The sequence below is a fragment of the Hyperoodon ampullatus genome (genome assembly GCF_949752795.1).
Source record: "Hyperoodon ampullatus genome assembly, chromosome: 1".
Lineage (NCBI taxonomy): Eukaryota > Metazoa > Chordata > Mammalia > Artiodactyla > Ziphiidae > Hyperoodon > Hyperoodon ampullatus.
The window spans coordinates 21,525,311-21,550,025 of record NC_136914.1 but is presented as its reverse complement, the minus strand read 5'-3'; the positions used below and the strand labels follow the sequence as shown (position 1 = coordinate 21,550,025).

General features: G+C 35.7%; 1 protein-coding gene across 4 annotated transcripts in view; it reads left to right on the top strand.

The window, feature by feature from the left end:
• The window catches only part of SMARCAD1 (SNF2 related chromatin remodeling ATPase with DExD box 1), a gene marked incomplete at both ends in the record, with an annotated part of 70,149 nt that overhangs the window by 19,604 nt on the left and 25,830 nt on the right, over window positions 1-24,715 (top strand). For 3 of the 4 annotated variants that reach the window (XM_079703253.1, XM_079703254.1, XM_079703252.1), the window contains 6 exons: window positions 4,157-4,328; window positions 7,361-7,427; window positions 12,423-12,523; window positions 19,655-19,756; window positions 20,725-20,806; window positions 22,322-22,713. In XM_079703253.1, the coding sequence (XP_079559379.1) occupies window positions 4,157-4,328; window positions 7,361-7,427; window positions 12,423-12,523; window positions 19,655-19,756; window positions 20,725-20,806; window positions 22,322-22,713 (916 nt within the window). Of the gene's footprint in view, window positions 1-4,156; window positions 4,329-7,360; window positions 7,428-12,419; window positions 12,524-19,654; window positions 19,757-20,724; window positions 20,807-22,321; window positions 22,714-24,715 lie in introns of all 4 variants that reach the window. The other variant, XM_079703251.1, reaches the window with a different exon arrangement.

Below are 24,715 nucleotides of genomic sequence, written 5' to 3'. Positions count from 1 at the left end.
ATAGCCTCTGGTTTTGAGAGGTTCCTATCATTTTTTGAGCCTTTCCCTTCTGGCGCAAGATGTTGCAGACTAGTGTTTTCCCTACTCCAAGCCTGAAATTAGAATTAGCCATTTCTCCAAGTAGCACTGGTTCCTTTTTAAAGGAATGGTATTTGGAAATGTGTGGACTAGTTGTGTCCTTTCTTTGCTATTGGGTGAAGCAGTGGTATGTCATTGCCCTTTTAGCAAGAATGGGCTAGGATATAAGAGAACAAGAGAATGTTGTTTGTTTGTTTGTTTTTTAAATCATGAGTTTATAATAATATATTTCATTCTAATCTACTACTACAAGGCTCCTCCTTGCCTCTTCTCTATATTTCTTTCTCTGACAGTGAGAACTCTGCTTCCACCAATATCATTATATTTGCTAATTTGTTCAATCACTCAACGTACATAAAATAGTTTCAGAATTGCTGTAATCGTGCTTCTTGACCATTAAGCTCACTAGGAGTTTAAGATTTGTTTATAAGTTTTATTTTGTCTTTAGATGAGGGTATATCGTTACAGTACTTGGCTTATTTATTTAAATTTTTCTTTTTTATTCACTTGAAATATAGTTCAGTTCATTAATTTCTGTTTGTATTCCTTGTAGGGTTTTTCCCTTGTCCCTTTTTAAAAAAATTTTACTTTCAAATATTTAAAATATTAACATAGTTCCAAAAATTAAAACTCATGTGCAATGTGCTTAGAGAAGTATTAACTTTCTGTCCTTCTCCTTCCGACCCCTTCCTCCTCCCTCAGAACCAACCAGTTTGTTTAGTTTCTAGTCATAATTTGTTTTTCTTTCGTTTATCTTTTCTTCTTGTTTCCTACACAGAAGATAGCACTGTGTCTTGTATTGTGTATGTATAGATATATATGTACATTTATTCTCTCTTTTGTTAACTTAGCAGTATATATATATCCTGGAAATCATGTCAGCTCATAAAAATCTGTATTCTTTTTCACAACTCCATAATACTGCATTGTGTGCACGTTCCACAGTTACCGTCAGTACCCATGCACGGGCCTTTTTGGTTATCAGGATTTCTTAACCTTGACACTGTTGACCTTTTGGACCAGGTAGTTCTTTGTTGTGAGGGGCTGTCCTGTACGTTGTAGGATATTCAGCAGAATCCCTGATCTCTACCGGCTAGATGCCAGTAGCACCTCTCTAGTCAAGACAATCAAAAATGTCTCTAGACATTGCCAAATGTCCTCTGGGGGCAAAATTGCCCCCCTCTTGAGAACCACTGATATAGATGATAGAAACTCTGGCAATTGCTGCAATCTCTCAGGAAGCATTAATAGACAAGAAGGAGCTGAAGACGGAATCCTGGGTAATACTGGCAGTTCAAGGAGGGGAAAAAAGGAAGAAAACCTTCTACAGAGATTAAGGACAGGCTAAGAGATCAAGGGAAAATCAGAAGTAATGATGCTGCAGAACCCCTGGGGTGAGGGTTAGGGTAGGGCTGCCTTTTCAAAGAGCAACAGTGATGGGAACACAGAGGAGAAGACAACCAGTGAAAGGTTCGGGGTGTTCTGGTTTGTGTTTTTAAATCACGTTTGACATTTTAGAGGGTATTATTGCCCTTAGGACAGTTTCACCAAAGTGACGGGGCGGAAGATATAAACCAGTAAGTTGAGAACAATATAGGAAACGCTGAAATAGAAAGTCAGCCTTATAAAACTGTGAAGGAGAGGAGTGTCTGCTTATTTCACTGCCGTGTCCACAGTGCCTAGAACCCCTGGCACACTGAATGAAATGCAGTCTTGAGTGCATTGTAGGCTTGGGAGGAAGAGCTTAAGGAGAGAAAAGATTCAGGAGAGAAGAGGGTAGACAGTTCAGCAGGGCCCTGTAGGGAAGTACAAAGGGCTAGAATGAATCCCTTAGCACTGAGAAGGGACTTCAACAGAAGGGAGTAACTTGATCTGAGACCAGATAAAAGAACACAAAAGGGTCATTCTTGTTGTTGTAGATTTTTTTCTTTTATTTTTAAAGCTTCAGTCGTATAAGAAAATAAAATAATAGCTAATGAACACTTACATATACCACCTACCTTTAACAATTTTTAATGTTTTCCCTTGTTTCATTATTTCATTAATTATTATTATTAGCTGAAGTATTTTAAAGTAAATTAAAGATACCCCAGCATTTCTTCCCTTAATACTTGCTGTACATCCCACTTCCAAAAAACAAGTACTATTATCAGTGAACAGTTCTCCACATCATCTAATTCGCAATTTATATTCAGATTTCGTGTGTTTTGTAGCTAGTTTTTCAAAACAGAATCCAAATAAGGTACATTTACTGCGTTTGGATGTCATGACTCTTAACTATCTTTTGATCTTAAAATAGTCCAGTCCCCTCCTCTCCTCTTTTTTAAGGATTTTAACTTATTGAAGAGATCAAGTCTTCTAGACAAAATAGACTTTTCTGATTGTTTCTTCATGATGGTATTGGAATTTATTCCTCTGTTATTTGTATTTCCTATAAATTGGGCATTAAGTCCAAGGCATGATAAGATTCATTGTCAACATGAAGACTCACTACATCAAGGGCACCTAAGTTTGTCCCATGGAATGGTGATGAATCTGATCACTTGGTTAAGGTTGTGATGGTGAGAAGAGCAGGACCTTTAAAGTGGTTATCCAGTACAGGAATGGAAAAGGATTCAAACCTGAAAGCTTTCATGTTCTCAGTGAACTAAGACACAGAATCAGTTAGGGAGCGTGAATGTAGTGAGGCAGAGTGAAAATTTAGAGATGAGTACATAAGGAATGAAAAGTCTGGGTGTAATGGAAAGGGAGATACATGTAATTGTCTTCAAATATTGAAGGCCAGACGGGGTGTTAAAAGAAGAGATTTATTTTACCTTGTTGCTTTAGAACGGTTTTTCAGAGCAAGGTTCAAGAAGTCAGCCTAGAATCTTGTTAAAATACATATCCCTCATCCTTCACAATCTGTTTTTATATGTTTTCAGGGGATTCTTAGGCATAACCAGTGCCCTAACAGGTACAGCTGAACTAACATGAATAAAGTATAGAGAAGTTATTAAAATACAGGTCCTGGATATGTGTCTAAGAGAGCTGTCCAAAAATAGAATTAGCTGCATAGCAAAGTCTGCATTCTCTGGCACTAGGGATATACTTAACTATATTTCTTTCTTTGATTTTTATAACTTCTGCCCATTTGTTATACTTCTGCTTTTTGATCTTCAGAATGCTTACTGTGGTAGAAAATCAAAATTTCAAAATGAGATTTTTTTTTTTGTTTGGAAATACACGAGTGAAATTTGGCGCACAATGTCTTTTATATAGGATTAACATATGGAGTGAAATGTAATGAGATTAATTTAGTTGTTGCATGAAGCCTTATATAAAATAAATGCTCCCCATCTGTGGAAGAAGTGTTTTGTTCCTGGTAGACAGTCTGATATTGAATGGGGCCATTCCGATTCTAGCACTTAGATTCTGATCACCTAGCTAGGGTATGAAAATTCTTTTATCTTTGTACTAGTGTATGCTTCAGAATTTCTCGGGAGCAACATGACAACACTCATCTTTTATTCAGGGTACAGGTGAAAAAGTAGGAAAGAGAAAGTGGGTGTGCAATGGATGAGTATGGATCTTAACAAAATAAGTGCAGGTTTTTGCTGTTCTTTTCTATCCCAGGCCAGATAATTTGAGATACGTTCAAAGTATGCTGACTTTGGGAATGTAGATTTATATGCACAACTGTACTGAAATGAAAAAAGTCGTTTTAATCTTTGACAGGTATAGATTGCATTTATTATTGAAAAGAACTGCAGGTCTTCCCTGGTGGCGCAGCAGTTGAGAGTCCGCTGACCAATGCAGGGGACACGGGTTCATGCCCTGGTCCGGGAAGATCCCACATGCCGCGGAGCGGCTGGGCCCGTGAGCCATGGCCGCTGAGCCTGCGCGTCCGGGGCCTGTGCTCCGCAACGGGAGAGGCCACAACAGTGAGAGGCCCACGTACCGCAAAAAAAAAAAAAAAAAAAGAAAAGAAAAGAACTGCAAATATACTGTATTTTATATATACACATATATACAATTATAATGAAGTCACTTTAGTAATACATTAAAACTGTTTTTTTCCCTCTGAAAATATTTTCAGTTCTGAGCCATCGGAAGATGAAGAGTCCCAAGGCCTTCCTACCATGGCAGGTAGAAATAATAATGAGATTTCAGAGTTGGAAGACCTTTCGGAATTGGAAGACCTTAAAGATGCTAAACTTCAGACCTTGAAGGAACTTTTTCCACAGAGAAGTGACAGTGATTTACTTAAGGTTATACTCCTTTATAGTAATTGGTTATTATAGTTGTATTGATGATTAAAATGTCTCCTATATCCAGCGCTGTATTTAGTGGATAGTCATTTTTCTAAAGATATCTTATGTTTGAAGATAATTATTAACTTTAATATTTAATAAAGGCAAATGCCAGAGATTTACTTGTTGAGTCTTATAGTAGCTGAGGTTTATTCACCTATAAATAGTATAATCTGGGCTTCTCTGTATCTCACATACGTTGTGAAGTTTTTTGTGTTTGAATGGTTCTAAAATGGGGACAGCCTTCCTCCCCCCACCTCTCACTAGAAACTCAGAAGTGTCAGGGGGCTTTTTTTCTTTTTTTCCCCCAAAATAACAAGGAGTTGCTATTCACATTTAGTGCATGTGACCAGGGATGCTAAACACCCTACAATACTGAGGACAGTCCTGCATAACAGAAGAATTGCCTGCCAATAGCACCCTTGCCGAGAAATATTGATTGAACTATAGAAACAAAATAAGTGGCTGTAGTTGGACTGTTATAGGTATCTATGTCTTATTATAAGAGCAAATAAAAACTCACCATTCCATTAAGTTTTAGATAGAGAATAAATCTCTGAAGGTTAGTAAATTATCCCTAGCTCTGCCACTTAGTAATTGAATGATCTTCGGAGAATCATTTAATTATAGGTGCATAGTTTTTTCCCCTTTGTATTTATCATCACCACCACCCCACCACCCCCGACAATTCCCCTTCCCCAAGCTGAGGCATAGGAGGTACCATATCTGTGTGGGCTTGGCAGGTAACTCTGAAGTGGTGGACATTGGCACATACCCTTTCTAAGAGGGGTAGCTGCTCCTTAGCTTCGGTAAGATATGACCATGTGAAATCAATGACAGCCTGTTTTTATCGAATAATTCAGATTTTCAAATAAAGTGAGAAGGCTAGATTTTTATTTGGTGTTGATCATCAATTTAACAGCTTTATTGAGATACAATTTACATGCCGTAAAGATCACCTATTTAAAGTGTATACTTTATTGGGTTTTAGTATATTTACAGAGTTGTGCAACCATCACCATAATCTAATTTTAGAACATTTTAATCATTCCAGAAAGAAACCTTGTACCTATTAGCAGTCACTCTCCATTTCCCTCCCCCAGTCCTAGACAACCACTAATTTCTGTCTTTATAGATTTGCCTATTCTGGACATTTCATATAAGTGGGAACATAGAATGTGTGATCTTTTATGACTGACTTCTTGCACTTAGTATAAGGTTCTGAGGTTCTTTCATGTTGTATCGGAACTTCATTCCTTTTTATGGTAACTAAAGAAAGACAAAACCAGAAATACCGTTCAGGTCAAGCGAAACATGTTTGAACCAAAAATGGTCCTAGGCCTGCTAGTTTGAACTCTTTAAGTGTAGATTATATTCTTCCTTTGTTCTCTGGTATATTTAATATGAATCTTTTTTTCCCAGATCATTTTGATACCTTCTTACTGTTAGCTAAATGAAACTTTAATGGTATCTTGGGTCTACATTTTCCCCTTCTAGTAGCATAATTTGCCTCCCAATGGGGTTTTTTCCTAGAAAAAGAAGGAACGGATGTAGCCACTAGTAGCAACACCTCAAAGCGTTGGAAAGAACTTTCAGCAGAATAAACATGATGGAGTAGTAAAATACTCAACGTAAAGAAACAAATCTCAGTTTAAAAATACTTTAGCTTGATTGCCAGTTTTTCAGGTAGTTCAAAGGGATTTATTTCCTATAGAAACATTTATCTCTAATTTTATAATTACAGTGGAAAAATAGAATTGGTATTAATAGGTGAACTTTGTATGTATATTTCAGTAGTATCTGAAATTTTGGGAATTTAGCCTATCACTTGCTCAAAACAGCACTCTCTTGAAGTAATCTGGATTTCAAGTGATCTCCCATCATCTCAAAAGATTTAAAGGTGACATAGGTTACTCTACAAAGGCTTTTAGACCCACATAAAATAATTTAAGAAGTTATAAAATATAAATTTAGTCCTAGGCTTGATAAGAATATGCTTTGACTATTTTGAAAATGAAGAGGGGCTTACAGGATATCTGATGATCCAAGATAAGGAAAACTAGTATAGAAAAGAGCATTATCAATTTGTTTTGAGGCTATTTAATTTAATACAAAAATAGCTTATTTTAAAAAGTGAGATCTTTTTGAAACAAGTAGCTCATTGGAAATACAGGAAACTATAACAAGAGAAAAATATGGGATATTTAGTTTTTTCTGAAATCCAAAATGTTACAGAACAGTATAAAAAAATAGTATTTTGAAACTGTTAATTATGTAAGCCATATATTAATATGTTCTTGAACAAATTCAAGCAATTTAGAGCAATTTAGAAATAGAGCAAATTTCAAGAGTCCTTTATCCCACTCAAGAAGTATTAGATTTAAAAAAAATTATACCAGAATTGTGGTTTCTTTTAAATGTCTGTCAGTGTCTCTCTCTCTCTCCCTCCTTCCCTCCCTCTGTCCTTCTCCCTCTCTCTTTCCGTCTCCTTCCCTTCCTTTCTCTCCCTCTCTCTTTCCCTCTCCTTCCCTTTCTCTCTCTCTCTCTCCCTCCCTCCCTCCCTCCCTCTCTCTCTCTCTCTCTCTCTCTCTCTCTCTCTCTCTCTCACTCACACACACACACACACACACACACACACACAGTGCCTGGACCCACTCATAGGTAGGAAGTTTTTGAGACTTTAGTGCACAGCCTTGCAATTAAAATAACAAAACCTTGAATACACTGTACATAGACTGTGTTTTATTTTTTGCTTTAAAGTGGTGATAAGTAAATCTAATATATTTTAAGATATGCTTAGGTAAGTTCAGACTTTTTAGATAAACCAGATTTTCTGAAAATTTATCATAGGATTTAATGAACTTAAGCTAATATGTATATATTTCTCCACTCTGTATATTTAATATATTCGTTCTTTAATATTTGGTAACTTTGCAAAATAATTCTTAAAGTATTATTTTTAAAACATTAATCTTCTCTCATTTTGTTAGTTAATTGAATCAACGAGCACTATGGATGGAGCAATTGCTGCTGCCTTGCTGATGTTTGGTGATGCAGGTATGCCTGACTTAGTTTCAAGCCATGCTGACTTAACTAGTTATATAATAAATATCTTTTCATTTTAATATTACTCTTTAATTTACCAAGCTCCTTCATGAATTCTTATAGGAACCTTAGGAGGTATTAACAGCTTCAGGGTTTTTAGATGAAAATTGTGAAGATTAAGAAGGTTTAAAAAAAAAAAATTAAGGGAATTACCTGAGGTCATACAGCTACTTGGGAACTGGATTTTCTGGGTTGATTTTTTTTCCCCAAAAAAGGGAAGGGGGCAGTTTTTTCATTGGTAATTTTGCTTGTTCTCTACAGATCAAATCTCATATCAGTGAAGTTTTGGGAGGTATGTGTTCTTTCTTAAGTGTCCTTTCTAATTGCATTATAGTTTTATTTACATAAATCTGAATCAGGAACATAATGTCTTGAGGAATGTCCTAGCTGGTAATCAGCATTCCTACATTTAGTAAATATTTACTCTGTAATCCAGGCTTAGAATACAAAAATACATTTAAAGGAGCTTGCATTATAAAAAACACCTCCAGTTTTTTTTAGTAAACGCTATCTAGATTTTTTTTCTACATACCAAACAAGTAAAAATAACCTATAATCTCACTACCAAATAAAGTATTTAAGGAGTGAAAGCAAACCTACACACTATTATACAACACACACACACATTAGATTACAAAATATGATTATAGTATTGGTTTGCATTTTAAGAAAAATCATATGATGATTTACCATGGATAACTTGTCAGTGCAATCAGATTTATCTAATGAAAAAATGCCTCCATAACATTCCTCTGTGACTACTCATAGGATTAGTTTATTAACTGTTTCTCTGTTAATTAGCATTTATGGTTACATTATTTCATTAACTATAGTACAAAAGTAAATAGCCTTGTAAGTAAATCTTTGTTATTATTTCTATAGGCTGAACTTCAAACTAGGATGCTGAATCAAAGGGTATGCACATTTTAAAATTGAACATGCACTTCAGTGTTAATTTTAAAAGTTCTGCCAATTTATGCATCCATCGACAGTGTGAATGCGCGCACGTTTATCTAAGTAGGTAGTTATACAAAAATAGAAAACACTGTAATGTGTTCTTATGGGCCCATCATCTTTCTTCAACAATTATCTACCTCATATTTACCCCCCTAAATGGATTGTATTGGAGTGGATCCAAAGATGATGATATTTTATCCACATGATCTCTCATTCATAACCAAATCTTACAATTCTTCCTTTTCCTTTACTTACTAGCTGTATAACCTTGGGCAGTGTGACCTAACTTTTCTGTCTGTCTCCATTGCAGGAAAATAGTATGATAATTGTATCAAACTCTTAGATTGTTATGAAGAAGTGATAAAGTTATTCTAAATTTCTTATAGTGAGTGGCACATAGTAAGTACATAGTACATGTTAGCATTTCTTTGTTCTTAAGGGCCATCTGATAGTAGGAAATGGTACAGGAGAAGGTTGAGTGTGTCTTCATTACAGTATCCCTACTGTAAAAGTTCCTGAAAAATGGTAGGCTCAGTTAACATTTGTTGAGTTGCTAAATGGTTTGGGGCATTTTACATATTCTTTCTTGTCTTCATAATACCTCAGTATTCCAGAATCTTTCCAATGAAAAATTTGTTGAATAACTTTATTCCACAGCAGTGTCTAATCTTTTTTCTCTTGAGCAATTTATATCATTCCACTTTATTCATTAATTTAACAGATATTTATTGTACACCTACTACTGGTTGCCAGATGCTATTTTAGGCACTGAGGGTACATGCCGGAACAAAATGGACAAAACCTCTGCCCTCGTGAAGTTTACAGTCCTTATTAAATTTGAACTTAAGCTGAGTTTTTTTTAATTCTCATTCTTATACTAGACTTTGATATAATTTCTTTTTTTTTTTTTTAGTGTTAAGTGGTAAATTACAAGGAAAGAAAAAATCAGGTTTTTCTTGTTTTTTTTAAGTAAACTTCCATGCTTCCTCTTAGAATGGACAGGATAGTCATATATCAGTCATCCTTATCTTTAGAATAGTACACTTTTTTTTTTTTTTTTTTTGCGGTACGCGGGCCTCTCACTGTTGTGGCCTCTCCCGTTGCGGAGCACAGGCTCAGGACGCACAGGCTCAGCGGCCATGGCTCACGGGCCCAGCCGCTCCGCGGCATGTGGGATCTTCCCGGACCGGGGCACGAACCCGCATCCCCTGCATTGGCAGGCGGACTCTCAACCACTGCGCCACCAGGGAAGCCCCTAGAATAGTACACTTTTGAGGTAATGTATAGAATGACAGCTTTGTCTCACCAACAAAAGGCCTGTAAGACATCTTGGACAGTTCCACAAATCTTGATGTTGGACATTGGTTTTACCACAAATTACAATCTTTTATAGACAGTATCATCCTGCATGTTAAGCAATAAGGGTATCTTTTTTGCATCGCCTTCTGAAAGTTTTCATTTATGAATACTAAGTTATAAAAACAAAAATGTGTATCTGAAGTTTTACCCTGCTTTAAAAGGTAAAAATATGAATTTACTGATGTTGTCAGGAATCTAGCTATCTCTTCCATTTCTCTATATATGTATAAGAGTAGGCAGGGCCTCCCTGGTGGCGCAGTGGTTGAGAGTCCGCCTGCCGATGCAGGGGATACGGGTTCGTGCCCCGGTCTGGGAGGATCCCATATGCCGCGGAGCGGCTGGGCCCGTGAGCCATGGCTGCTGAGCCTGCGCGTCCGGAGCCTGTGCTCCGCAACGGGAGAGGCCACAACAGTGAGAGGCCCGCATACCACAAAAAAAAAAAATAATAAAAAAAAAAAAATAAAAAATAAAAAAAAGAGTAGGCAAAATATTTTTGTGTGACTATCATCCTGTTTTTGCTGTTTTGTAACCTTTTTTATTTCTAAACGTCTACTCAGTTCTTTATAACAGTGTATCCTGACTTGTCTAATAGCTTATTAATGGGCACTTACTTAGTTAAAAAATTTTTATGTACGCCTAAGCAAACATTCTCCATCAGTTTTGTAAATAAATTCCTAGAAAAAGAGTTGTTGGACTGAAAGAAACACACATCTAAAATTCTGAGATGTGTTATTTAGACTACCTTCCAGAAAGACTGTAACAATTTATAATGTTTAAAAGTGGCTCTTTGCCCACAGTCTGCTACAGCTGTCCTTTTAATCTTAGGATGAAAAAAAAAGGCGTACTTTATTTTACCTGTCTTTAGTTATTAATGAGGTTGACCATCTTTTCTCTTTTTTTTTCCTGTTGAACTGCCTGTTTGTGTTCTTTGTTCATATTTTCTTTTTGCAGTTTCATGTTTTACTTTTTATTTTTAAATATTGAATTTAAGTAAAATATATTTTTATTTGGGGTGTGAGGTACATGTCTAACTTACTTTTTTTCTTCCTGAAATTGATGATGGGTGCACGCCAAAAATGATGGGAATGTATGACACGTAATTGGGAAGTGGTATTTAACATAGAATATTAACTTATTTTCTTTAGATATATGCACAATTTTTGGTTAATAATTATAAATTTATATGTAGGTAACTAAGCATTGTGTGCTCTCATGTAACCTTTTGTACTAAATTTTTAGTTATGTGTTTTCTCCCACATATATTTGCAGATTTATGCCTGTAGCCATTTTATATACATGTAAAAATTTGATGCCATAATATTAACCACAGAAAGATATATAAACAGATAATTAGGGCTGAAGAATTCTTTATTGACCAAGAAAAAGCTTTTGTTCTTGTTAAGAAAGAATTAAACATGTCTAGGTAAAATGGCATAAATCACCTAGTTTGAAGCTTTTTATTCAGACTTTGAATATTAGAATATTACTAATGGTATTCACTTAACCTCAGCATATATAGATGATAGAGTGGTGGTTATATTTTCCCCTTTTTAAAGTGGATGCTGGCAATTAGTTGGCATATGCAGAATGCACATTTACTTTATGAAATAAAGTGGGAAAAATTTAAGCATGCATACTTAAAGCATGTAATTACTATACATTGAAATGTTTATGGCATTCAATTTTGTTATAGCCATATTACGAAATTTTCATGCTTACAGCTTAAAAGCTGTCATGTCTGTATTTATTTTGAATATTATATTTCTAAAAGTTTTATTTCTAACTGCATAGTTAGGGTACTGATATAATTAATACTGAAATCTTAAACCTTTGTAAGCTTTCAGCAAATGCTTTCATACTAGCACTGCAGTATGTCTCTGGAATTTGCTCTCTGAAAGCGAAGGTACTGAAGAAGTATATGAATGTATACAAAATAAAAAATACACAGCATAGCTTCTCCAGATCATGTAGATTGAGGTCTTTTCTCAGTCATAACAGAATGTGCAGATTTCCTATTACTGTCATACAGCACTCTCTTGTGTTATACTTTCTTGTTTTTATGTTAAGAGCATTAATCGCTTGAGCTCTCTGTATCTCAGTTCCTCCTAATTTGTAAAATGAGTATATACTTACTTCGTAGGTTTGTTGTGGAAAGTAAATGAAACAGCAGTTTATAAAAGCCCCCTGCAAAGCCTGGTACATAGTAGACACTTAATTATTGACAATTATCTGATGCTATTCAGATAAGCTGATGGGCTCAGTTTTTTTGTTTTTTTTTTTTCACTACGGAACATTCAGGCATTGGGGAGAACCTCTTCTTCCTACTATAGAATTACTTTCAATTTAAAGTTGTGTATTTTTAGCATTAAATAATGTGATGGTTTACAAATAAGTACATTTTTACAGTGATTTCTACTTCTGAAAGACTGAAAAGAGGCTCTGTTTATTTTTCCTTCAATTCAGTTAACATTTATTGAATGCATGTCATATGTAGAAGAAATAACATTGGGCCTGATGTCAAGAGAACTGTCTACAAGTATATTCATTATAATAACCTTTTTGCCTTTGTTTTGCATTAATGATTCTTATAATATGTGTGCAAACTTTGAATTTCCTTCTCTGTTCTAGAAGGTGGTGGACCCAGGAAAAGAAAATTATCTTCTTCTTCAGAGCCATTTGAGGAAGATGAATTTAATGATGATCAATCTATGAAAAAGAAGAGATTGGATCAAGTGAGTTACATTTGAATTGCAACATCAAAATTAGTTGCTTAAGCACGGAATTTGTTGAGTCTGTGGACGTACTAAAAATGCACCTCAGTGAATCAGTCTTCTCTCTTACAACTAAGAAAATTTATGGTTGCATCTCATTTGTGACTGATTTTGCTTTCTTCTTAATCTATCCAGTATTAATTGCATATCTCTGCATTATAAAATTGACTTAAAAAATATTCTAGTGTTGTGGTAAAGTACCTTTTGGGGAAAATATACTTTAAATTTTATTTCATAAAATTTAATAGATACATATGGTTGAACAACACTTACGTAAAATAGCTGTTACCAGTACCAGCAGCATTTCTTACTCCTCAGTGACAACTACTTATAATTCTTATAGATGGCTCCTTTGATATTTAACTGCTTATCTAAAAATAATAGTGGTTATGCTTTTACTGGGTTATTCTAGTTTTCCATTAACTTTTACTTTATGGAGTAGATGTACTAAGAGGCCTCCCAGTGAATCTAGACATAGTCCTCCCTGTCTGCATTCATGACAGCACAGTTTCTTTTTGGTAATCAAATCAAAATCAGTCACCCCAACTAGCACAGTAACCTCCTCCTTTGCCTGTGATTTAGTGATACATGAAGCCCTAAATAGCAGATGGCAATCTGTACCCTAATTTAATGGGATAGTTATTGTGTCCCTCCATAGAAGTATTCTAGCCTTGAGAACTAATAACGATAGGAAGTAAAAATTCTGTGAGTTTTAGGTGTGAGGAACTACTAGTATAAGAGACTAGGCCCACGTTTTAGTTTACAGACCTACGTATAACAGCTGTAGAAGAAATAGCATCATATTGATTGCTGATTCAAAGCATTTACTTGGCTTGTACATCTGTTGAACAGCATGTTAACCTTGTAAGGTGTTATCAACAGGTTTACATTCTGAATTTTCATTGTGATACCACTGTTCTGTATGCCAGCTCCTTCTAGGTATTGAGGCACATGGTGAGATCAGTGAATTCCACGGGCATGAAACCATTGATGGACTTTTCTTCTAGTGAAATTAGCTCCCCTGGCCAGAAACATTGATTGTTGTGTCACAGTGTACTGTGACTGAGTTAAGCTTTCTATATATATGTATATGATGCATTAGTTTCCTAAGGGCAGTGTAACAAAGGACCACAAACTGAGTGGCTTAAACAACAGAAATGTATTGTCTCACAGTTCCGGAAGCTAGAAGCCCAAGGTCAAGGCATCAGAAGGGTTGGTTCCTCCTAAAGGCTGTTCCATCCTTCTCTGAGTAGCTTCTGATTTGCTGGCAGTCTTTGGTCTTCCTTGACTTGTAGATCTCTGCCTTATCTTCACAGTGTATGCTCCCTGTGTACTTGTCTATCTCCAAATTTCCTCTTTTTATAGGGACACCGGTCATTGGATTAGGGCCCACCCTAATGACCTCATTTTAACTTGATTACCTCAGTAATAATTACGTTAGACCCTGTCTCCAAATGAGGTCATATTCTGAGGTACTGGGCATTATTCAGCATAAGACTTTTAAAAGGACACAATTCAATCCATAACTGGTGTTGCCAGATCCAGGGGGGTAGGAAAGACTAGTCCATACTCAGAGTAGATTTCTGTTACTGTCCCTTTCATGATGAAAGGGGTCGAATGTAATCAACTTGCTACCAGACAGCTGACTACATCTCCCAAGGAATGGTGCTGTCATGGCAACTCATTGTTGGCCTCTGCTCTTGGCAGGTCAAGTACTCACCAGTAGCAGTAGCCAGATAAATGTTGGTGTGAGAAAGTCTTATCTTGTTGATCTGTGTGCACAGACTTAGTCCATGTTGCCATGGCCGTTTGTATAGAGACACATTGAGCATGCATCCAAGTGCATCCAAGCATGCATCCACAGTCTTATTTTGGTGTTCAAAGAATGAATCATCTTGTCCACGTGATTATTAAAAACTCCTGTGCAATAGATACATTTGCCGAACATTCATATGGGATGCTCTTACCCTTACATTCTGTTCTCAGAAAAACTTCTAAGTCCAACAGTGTACCTCTTCCCTGATCTTCCACTTGTTCTTCTCCTTGGCTGTTGTCCATGGTAAATCATTGATCTGTACCTCTAACCATCTTTTCTATACAAAATGGACAGTAAGTTGTACTGCCTGAAGTTGTGTACAGTGCTGCCGTCTTAAATGGGATTATATTGTAAGCAGTTGTTCACATTCAGCTGGTTCTAACAGTTATGTAAACTCTGTAAAACAAGTTCAAGGTTTTTCTCCCACTTTATCTGATCATAAAAAATTCTGCAAAGTGCAATAGATATTGGTTGAAGGAGGCTTTTTTTCTTTTGCCTCCAAAAACCACCTCTCTCATACAGTCTCTTGGTAAAAATGTGTTAGCAGCATTTATGGCTTACTATTTAAAGTGAACATTTAAGATACCAATTACTGTAATTGAAGGTGAGAATGCAGATATGGTTATAGAATTTTGGAAGAGATTTAACATTGGAGCGGCCATTACCACCATTTTAGAAGCCTGGAGTGATGTAACAAAAGAGTGTTTGCATTATGTATCATGGAAAATTTTTCTTGGCTTGATTTTTGATTTTGAAGAACTTGAAGCTTCAGAGAAATTTTTTAAAATTCACAAGCAGTTGGTTTAGGAAAACAAGTTGGATTTGAGGAGATAGAAAATAAAGATGTTGGAGAGCTAGAATCCCACCCTGATGATCTAACCACAGAAGACTTGGAACAATTTGCTGCTGACGGCCATGTGGATGCAGATGATGATGATGACAGTGATAATGAAAATCAAAAGTTTACACCATGACAGATTAACAATAAAGTTATCAGGTGTTTTAAATGTTGTTGAAAACAGTTTTACTCTTTACTTCAGCCTTGTCTTTACTGAAGATAGTGGCTTTAATGCTGAACATAGTAGGAGAGTTGTTCATGGCATCCAGTTGAATCTTGAACCTAACGGGCAGCTTTATTTGTTTTATTTTTTTCTTAAATATATATATTTTTAAATTTATTTATCTTATCCATTTTTTGGGGGGCTGCATTGGGTCTTCATTGCTGCACGCGGGCTTTCTCTAGTCCAGGTGAGCCGGGGCTACTCTTCATTGCAGCGCGCAGGCTTCTCATTGCAGTCTCTTGTTGCAGTTGCAGAGCACGGGCTATAGGTGCGTGGGCTTCAGTAGTTGTGGCACGTGGGCTCAGTAGTTGTGGCGCACGGGCTTAGTTGCTCCACAGCATGTGGGATCTTCCTGGACCAGGGCTTGAACCCGTGTCCCCTGCATTGGCAGGCGATTCTTAACCACTGTGCCACCAGGGAAATCCCAGGCAGCTTTAATATGAGAGGAGGAGGCTAGCAAAGTTAGCAGAAATTTATTGATTTTATTTATTTGTTTATTTTTAAGTTAATATTTATATTTTCAGCCATACAGCAGAGATAGCACAAGGACAGTGAGTCACGCCTTTCCATAACTGTTCATTTTCAAATAACCATTCATCTACCATTTCATAGTAACTCATAAGCTACAGCTCTTCCAATGTTAACATCCCCAAGCAAACTTGAGTTCATATTTATTGTAGTATTTACGTATTTCTTAACCATTTAATGTGTAAAATTATGCTACCCTTCTTTTAAGGTTTCTTCCTTTTTTTAAATGTGTCACTAATGAAGTTTTTAAATGTTATACCTCTAACACAATTTTTCTCAAACACGGTAGCTTTTATTTTCATGATTTTGCACGTGCAATAATTTTTGGAAATGGATGTGTCATGTTATAGCGGAACAGATTGTAGTTGTCAGCGGAAGAGGACAGGACCTTTCTTTGAAACCATGTGGGTCTCTGCCATGATTTTCCTGTTGGGGATTTCCAGAGACTTAATACAACATCCTTATGAGCCACAGATTCTTTGGGAATCACTGCATTTACTTACTGGTCACAAAACCCAAGTGGCAAAGGACCTTGCACTGCACCCTGGACCTGCTACAGAGCCTTGTCTTAATCTGGGCCCCATTCCTGACAGACTTAAGGGCTCTTCATAAACCGATCAGAGCGGCACACACTGTACTGAAGTATACATTGCCTCCAGGATCCAAAGAAGCCCACTGAAGTGTTGTGCCTCTCTCTCAGAGGCGCCAGTGCCAGCCATTTGTCTTTTTTTTTTTTTTTTTTCCAGAGTGGAATTTGCAGCATGCTCCAGATTGGACCCCTGTATAATTCATGAAAGTGGTGGGCCCAGGATTTGAGGGTGGTTATTTTCTACTCTAGCATGCATGTTTCTTACTAAGGCCATCTAAAAATAGCCACTGCTTCCTGCTTATCAAGTCCAGTCTGTGTGACGTCTTCAGTATAGAGGATCAAAGTGATATACTGTGGACTGTCAGAGTCCACAAAACTATCCAAGTCCTTGAGTACTGTTTTATGAAAGAGATGGAGATTTACCATAGCTCTGAAAACAGTGATGGTGTATCCATCACTGACCCTGCCCAGACAAAAGCAGATTGCTTCTACTAGTCTTTTCTAATTACTGCTAGAGTAATAGTCTCATAGTTATATTGATTTTTCTCTAGTAAAAATAGCAGCTACAGTTGGAGTCGTCACCTGTTTGTTTATGATAATCTACTTCTCTATGACCCATTCAGCTTTTGTATAGGCCACGGAGTCGCATTACCCTGAGATCTGGGATGGTGGAGTCAGTCTCTGCAGTTATGTCAGAAATGGTGTTGCTGCTGCTGCTTCTTCCGAGGGACACTGCTAGTGCCTTAGAATTGGTATTTTCTACAATTATGGCCCCTAATCCGTGGGTCAAGGAGCTAATGTGGGATTTCTGGCAGTAACAAATTTGTCAGTTGCATTCTGAAACCAGAAAAATAACCACAGGATTGCTTCATAACCCCTGGACCCACTAAGACGATTTGAGCCCAAAGGTTGTGTATCACCTGGCTACTGTAAAGCTCGAGCATAACCACTGAACTGCAAGGTATTTTCAGTCACCAGGTATTAGCAGAGCTGATAGAAGTGTGGGGTCTGAGAGCAAAGAGCAGTTCGGCACACGACCTACTGAATGTTTAATTTGTGTTGTCACATATTTAATTCCCAAAAGATATTTACTGTTTTCCAAATTTTTTTTTTTTTTTTGCGGTACGCGGGCCTCTCACTGTTGTGGCCTCTCCCGTTGCGGAGCACAGGCTCCGGACGCGCAGGCTTAGCGGCCATGGCTCACAGGCCCAGCCGCTCCGCGGCATGTGGGATCTTCCCGGACCGGAGCACGAACCCGTGTCCCCTGCATCAGCAGGCGGACTCTCAACCACTGCGCCACCAGGGAAGCCCCTGTTTTCCAAATATTTTAACTTGTTTTCTTTAGGTGAAATTCACATAGCATAAAATTAACCATTAAAAATTCAGCGGCATTTAGTACATTCACAGTGTTGTATAACTACCACTCCTATCTAGTCCCAAAACATTTTTATCACCCAACAATAGCATGCTGTATTTTTTAAGCAGTTTCTCCCCATTCTCTTCTCCCCCTAGCCCCTGCCAACCACCAGTCAGTTTTTTCTGTCTCTGGATTTACCTATTCTGAGTATTTCATATAAATGTAATCATAAAATATATGACCTTTTGTGTCTAGCTTCTTTCGCTTAGCTTGATATTTTTGAGGTTCATCCATGTTGTAGCATGTGTCAGAACTTCATTCCTTTCTTTAGGGCTGATAATACTCAGTTTTATGTGCATACTACAGTTTGTTTATTCATACTTTGATGACATCTGACTCATTTCAAATCATGAATGTGCTATGTGAATGACTAAAGTTTAGGAAACACTTAGATAATGGAAAAACACTGATCTAGGGTTAGACACCTAAGTTTCTATTTGTACCTCAGCTGGTTATTACCCATCTGTGACCTTTAAAAGGATTGTTCTTCGAGTTTCAGTGTCTTCATCTGCAAAGCGAGAATTATGGTATGAATTTTTGATGGCTTCAAAATGCTTTCTCCAAATATTAATGTTTTATTATTCCCCTGCTCAAAATCCTCTTGCTTTCTGAGTAAAGACCTCAGTTTGGCACTCCAGACCTTCAAGCAATATTAGCGCTGGTCTAAGCTTTATAGCATATCCACGGTCTCTGTGCTCCAGCCGACACAGGCCACTTACTATTACAAAAACACATCTAGTTTTCTTCTTCCTACTCCTAACTTACATACCATCTTATATCTCTGTCGTGTGGAACTTCATCTGATTCCTGTGTGCAAGAAAGGTATCACTCACAATTTAGATATTTCTCTCTTAGTAAAAGAAAAAAATAGTATTGTTGTTGGGTAAGAAAGGAGGTAAAAGAGAAAGTATGAAACCGTGCTTTTCTCTCTCATGTTTGTGTAGCATGTGGTACAGTTCCTAGCAAAGTAGATAAATGCTTTTAGATTGACTAAAATGCAAGATTTCTCTTATATATGAACCCAAGGAATCTTTTTTTGTTTAAATGTGGAATTTTAACCAGTTTCTTCAAATGAAGTTAAGTGACAGAGGAAAGAGATAGTGTTTATAAGTAGCCACAGTTCCCAAATTAATGTTTAATTTATATATTATTTAGTTTTGTATAGGTTTCTTTGTCACTGTGTCACTTTTGTTGTGACTGAGCAGTTAATATTTAAACCATTCAAGACTGAAGTAAAAGTAAACTTTTTTTCTCTCAGTATTTGAAATTTGTAGAGGATATGAAATTGTCAGCATGGATGAGGTGTTTTGGTTTGGTTTGGTTCGGTTCGGTTTTTGCCATTAGCTTGGAGAGACTTCAGTATACCTGAATTATTTCGAGTCAGTTTGAGGATCATTCTAGTTGTTTTAGCAGATTTAGCTCATTTTGAGCGTTGTATGAGTGAAGTGTGAGTTACTGGATATGTAGTCAAGGTCTTTTGAGTGATCTAAAACCAGTAATATTTTTTATCCTTAAGATATAAATTTGTCAATTTTCACGTGAACAAAAAGAAACATATTTGGATTCTTCTTGATCGAATGTGAAAACTTCCAAGTCAAGTCAAAATACAAATGTGATTGTCTTAAGACTGTTGTTATTGATGATATCTTAAATTGGTTCTCTTTTTTTACCTCCCCATTAGGGAGAAGAATCAAATGAGTCTGCAGAATCTAGCAGTAATTGGGAAAAACAGGAAAGTATTGTGTTGAAATTGCAAAAGGAATTTCCTAATTTTGATAAAGAGGTGAGTAATCATGTGCAGAAATTTAATCAGTATGTACTAAATGTTTGTATTACAAAACAGTCTTTTGAGATCAACCATGTGAAAAGCTTAGGGTGAGTTTTGCACTGTTCTGATTAAATATTCTTATCAATATTATAAAATATCTTTGTACTGCTAGTTTACATTATTTATTTAGCTTATTTGCTAACTATAGTATCAGCATTATAATGGTAACATCATATAATCATAACAAACATAACTGTAGTAACAACTGTCATCTCATATAAAATGCAGATCCTCTACAAAGCCATCTATAATCCCAAGTTACTTGTTTTAGCTTTCTTCATATTCTCATCCTTTAAATTTTTCCTGAAGAATTTTAAAGTGTAATACTATATTTCAGTGTCTTAATAAGCTTTGGTGTATTTGCTAGATAGTAAAAATACTTTCAGGGTCAGTAAAGACCCATGCCAAGCATGCCAGTGCTAAAAATGCCTGTGTTTAATCACCTTATTGTACTTGAAAACACATTATTTGTTTAACATTGGGAATACATTTACACTTGTATTGATTTATTCAGATAGTACATCTGCTAAATTCTGATGAGCTGAATGCAAAGTCTTGTTGCTATAGTGGTTCTTTGCGCATGTTCAAATTACATGTTTTGAAGTTGGCAGTTTATAAAAGCCTAGCTGCATGTTGCAGTTTAATTGAGCAAACATTTTTTCATACTCTAGTGTTCAGAGCACTTCATAGCAAGAGTAGAAATGCAAAAACTATCAAGCTTCCTTCCCTTTGAAGAAATTTACAAAAGTGAAATTAAATATACAGAAAGCATTTGTAAAGCAACATAAAAACAAGTGTGAAATAATCAGATATGAATTCTATTAAGTTTTAAGGTGATTTACTTATTTTTAAAAGAGCATAAAAGTTTTCAACAAGTTGTTAATTTTAGATTTTTAATAAAAAGATCAATGACTTATTTCTAGGAATTAAGGGAAGTACTCAAGGAACATGAATGGATGTACACAGAGGCTTTAGAATCTTTAAAAGTGTTTGCGGAAGACCAAGGTAATTATCTGTTCTATGTCATTACAGAAAATTCATACTTCCCAATATATTATATCTTAGTATATAAGAAAATAGTAAACCTATTAGCTAATAACCAGAGAATGGGATTGCACGAGATGTTAGAAACCAGTTCCCAAATGTTTTGGCCTGTTCTTTACTGCAGTGTAGAATGAAACAATAAACATTTCTTTCTATTTGGCTAACTTTTTTTGATAGTTAAGTCTACTTATAAACTACCATGTTTTATTGAGTACAAAAGAAACTTTTTTTTTTTTTTTTTACATTTTAACAGCTCTTAGGAAAGATCTTACAGTTGCTGGTGTCTTATAATCACTATAACGTAGATGTCCTAGCCTGCACTTACATGAATATCAAAAGCACCAGTATCAGAAACTTATAAGATGGTTATCACTGGCATGGAAAAAAGTCCCTGATCCCATAGTGGAACATTTTTAACGTTAGGAACCAAAGGGTAGAGAAGTAGTGGGGAGGCGTTGAATCACACATGTTTAGCAACATCCTTAAGAAGAAATCAAGTAGACTAGCTCTTCTTAATTGCAAAGCCAGCTTTTTAAAAGGCCAACACAATGGCTTTAGGTTTTTTGTTGTTTTTTGTCTGTTTTTAATGAATTATTTTAGAAAATGCTACACAACAAATGCTCTCGATGGCACAGAGAATGATATTGGGTGGAGAAAAGAAAACCACCAATATCACCAATTCTGAGTCTGAAAAAAGATTCAGAAGGGAAAGATTATGAATGTGAAGAAATGTTAAGAATATTCAGTTTATTTTGCTTATTTTTTAATATTGTACAAGAATGAATGTATGATAATATGCAAGTCTAAAAGCTCTTTGAGTAAAACATAAACATTCTAAATAACAAAATACTGTGTTAAAGAGTAACTTAATATTTCTTACTAGTACATAAAATAAGTGTACCTTCGATCACAGGCATCTTAGAAATCCATGGAATATGATAGCATAATCAGTGATGAAGTAATGGTGCTTTTTAATAACATATTTAAATGATTTTTGGTAATGATGAACCTAGAATAGTGGGGATGGGTGATGGAAAAATTAGTCATACTATGGATAGTTTTAATTTAGGATGAGCATTATTTTTGCTACACCCATCAGTTTTGGCCTGGGGGTGTGCCTGCTAAATAACATCTGGGACATCTTATATATATGCAGCTGCCATTTATATTCTCAGGATCTTTGACAGAAAATGAGGATTTATATTTAATTCGTTTTAAAAAGTCACCTATTTTTGAAACTATTTCAATTCATTGTATAACTTCAAATTCTACTTCAGTATTTCTCTTTAAAGTATATCAAGATTTAACAATAAATTATAGTTGAATTCTGTATTAAAAAAAGCATGAATACTTGTATAAATAATTTTCTTACTTGAAGTTTTATTTAATTTTATCTTTAATGTAGTTATTTAATTTATATTAATTTATATTTAATCTATATCTTTCTAATGTAGTTATTTTTGTCTTTGTACGCAGATATGCAATATGCTTCACCAAGTGAGTTTCCAAATGGAAAAGAAGTTTCTTCAAGAAGTCAAAATTATCCTAAAAACGCAGCTAAAACAAAACTGAAACAGAAATGTTCCATGAAACCACAAAATGGTTTTAACAAGAAACGTAAGAAAAATGTATTTAATCCTAAAAGAGTTATTGAAGACTCTGAATATGATTCAGGTTCTGATGTCGGTAGTTCATTAGACGAGGACTATAGTAGTGGAGAAGAAGTGATGGAGGACGGCTATAAAGGTAAAATTCTTCACTTCCTTCAAGACGCTTCAATTGGTGAACTTACTTTGATTCCTCAGTGTTCTCAGAAAAAGGCTCAGAAGATAACAGAACTCCGGCCCTTTAATAGTTGGGAAGCTCTGGTAAGGCTACATTCTTTTTTTTCCCCCCCGTGTGTGTGTGTATTTAATTCACAGTACTGTTTATAGTCAAGGTATCTTCAGCCCAGGGAAGCATAGATGGGTGGCCTTATCCTGTGTAGAGTCAAACATTACTTTCATTCTAAGCCAATAGTATTTCAAATAGTGTCATATGACCTAATTTTGAATGAATTAAGGGGTGATTTTCCTGAAAAACCCCAAGCTGATTGGCTGGGAATACTGTCACTCATTCTTTTGCATAGAAACTTGGTTCATTTCACTGCAGAAGAAGAAATTAGAGCTTACATTTAGGAAGGAGTTGTTTGCTAGCCTGTTCTGATCTGTTACTACTGAGACACAATGCAGAAAGCAAGAATGTGGTGGAAGTTTTACTAAAACTACTTGAAGAGCAGTATGTTCCAGGGGAGTTCCATGATTTAAAATGCCAGCCTAAGTGTTTTATGCTTCACCACAGAAGAAGCAATTGTTTATCTTATTTTTCTTTTAAAAGTGACAGCTCAATCTCTAACATGTTTTTCTTGGTTAAACAATACGGCCATTTTATGGAGTGTAGCAGGCTGCAGCGTTTTTAATTGGAAAGATAGAAAAGTGTGTGGAAGCCTAGAATTCAAGCGTTAGGTGAAGGGAAGGCATAAGCACTGGTAAGTACACTTTGCATGATCATTTTCTGGAATTTCATTTGCTATAAACAAGTTTTATCTAAAATACCTGTATTTTGAGTTTCATAAATGTCAACAGTCAGCAAATCTTACTCATATAGAGAAATGTAAGAACTCTGTCTTTTAAAGTTTGCTTCATATTGTGAAAATGTGGGGGTTTTATAGCATGGATTCTAAACAGGCCCTCCTGTGAAAGCAGTATGGATGATTTTTTACAGCTTTAGAATGTGAAGTCACATCAATAGTGACTCTTGATGTTTTATAAATTTTTAGGAAGTTTTATTCCCTAACTTAGGGAGTAAAGTTGCTTTGTGATTAATCTTATACTTGGGACAAATCTATGTGAACCTAAGTTCCCTTTGATGAGTATCTGGAAGTGGCAAGGTGGGAAGGTCCCTGAACGATGATTGTAAATAGCATTTTCTAAAAAATTAAAATATTTGAAAAATATAGAAACAACATTACTAGTACTTCATGGCTTTAAAAATAAATAAATAAATAAAGATACTCATTTTGCCTAAAGCCTTTGCTTTTCCAGAGAACATCTGTCAAAGCAGGCCCTTTGAAAACTTGTTCGGCTTTGCCTAAGTGATTTATTTGTTAAAGTATTTGCTGAAGGGCGTTCTTGTTCTTCTTTTCTTCATTTTCTTCTTTCTTTTAATCTTTAATGGTCTCCTATGTCATTACAGAGTTGGGTTGCTCGGGCTTGTTGGAATTCTTAATTTACTTAATAAGGAATGCAATTATCTGCACCAGTGTGTTCAGTCACTGTGACTACTTGCCCACATATCTTATAGTAAAAAGTGAATTATACCAGAGTTATATGTGCCAGATGCTTTTAAAAATATTCAGTAACTTAACATGTAGAAAGCATATTTCCCCTACTAATTAATTGGCATAGTTTAAATTAGTCTTGACATGAATTTGGAGATTATGCATTATCTACTTAAACCTCCTATAGCATCTTGTCCTCTTTCTGAAAGTTGAATACAGAGACAATTTTTGCTAGCCATTCATCTAAATGCTGATTATTTTATGTAACAGTTAAAAAGTAAACTTGCCACTTGAGTTTAGCGAATACAGGGCTTAGCTATTCTGAAAAAGTTAGTGAACACAAGTTCCTGGAAATGAACAGTTTAGCAAGTCAGTGTATATGAGCTTTGAGTTTTAATTTGTTTAGAACTTTCAGCTTCTACTTTCATTTACTTTAGAATTTTGAATATGACTGATTTAAAGATCAATTTAATGTCTTAAAGTCATCAAAGGAAAGGTCAGTATTATGTACATTTTGGTAAAAAAAAAAATTATATAATTAACTCCTTCCC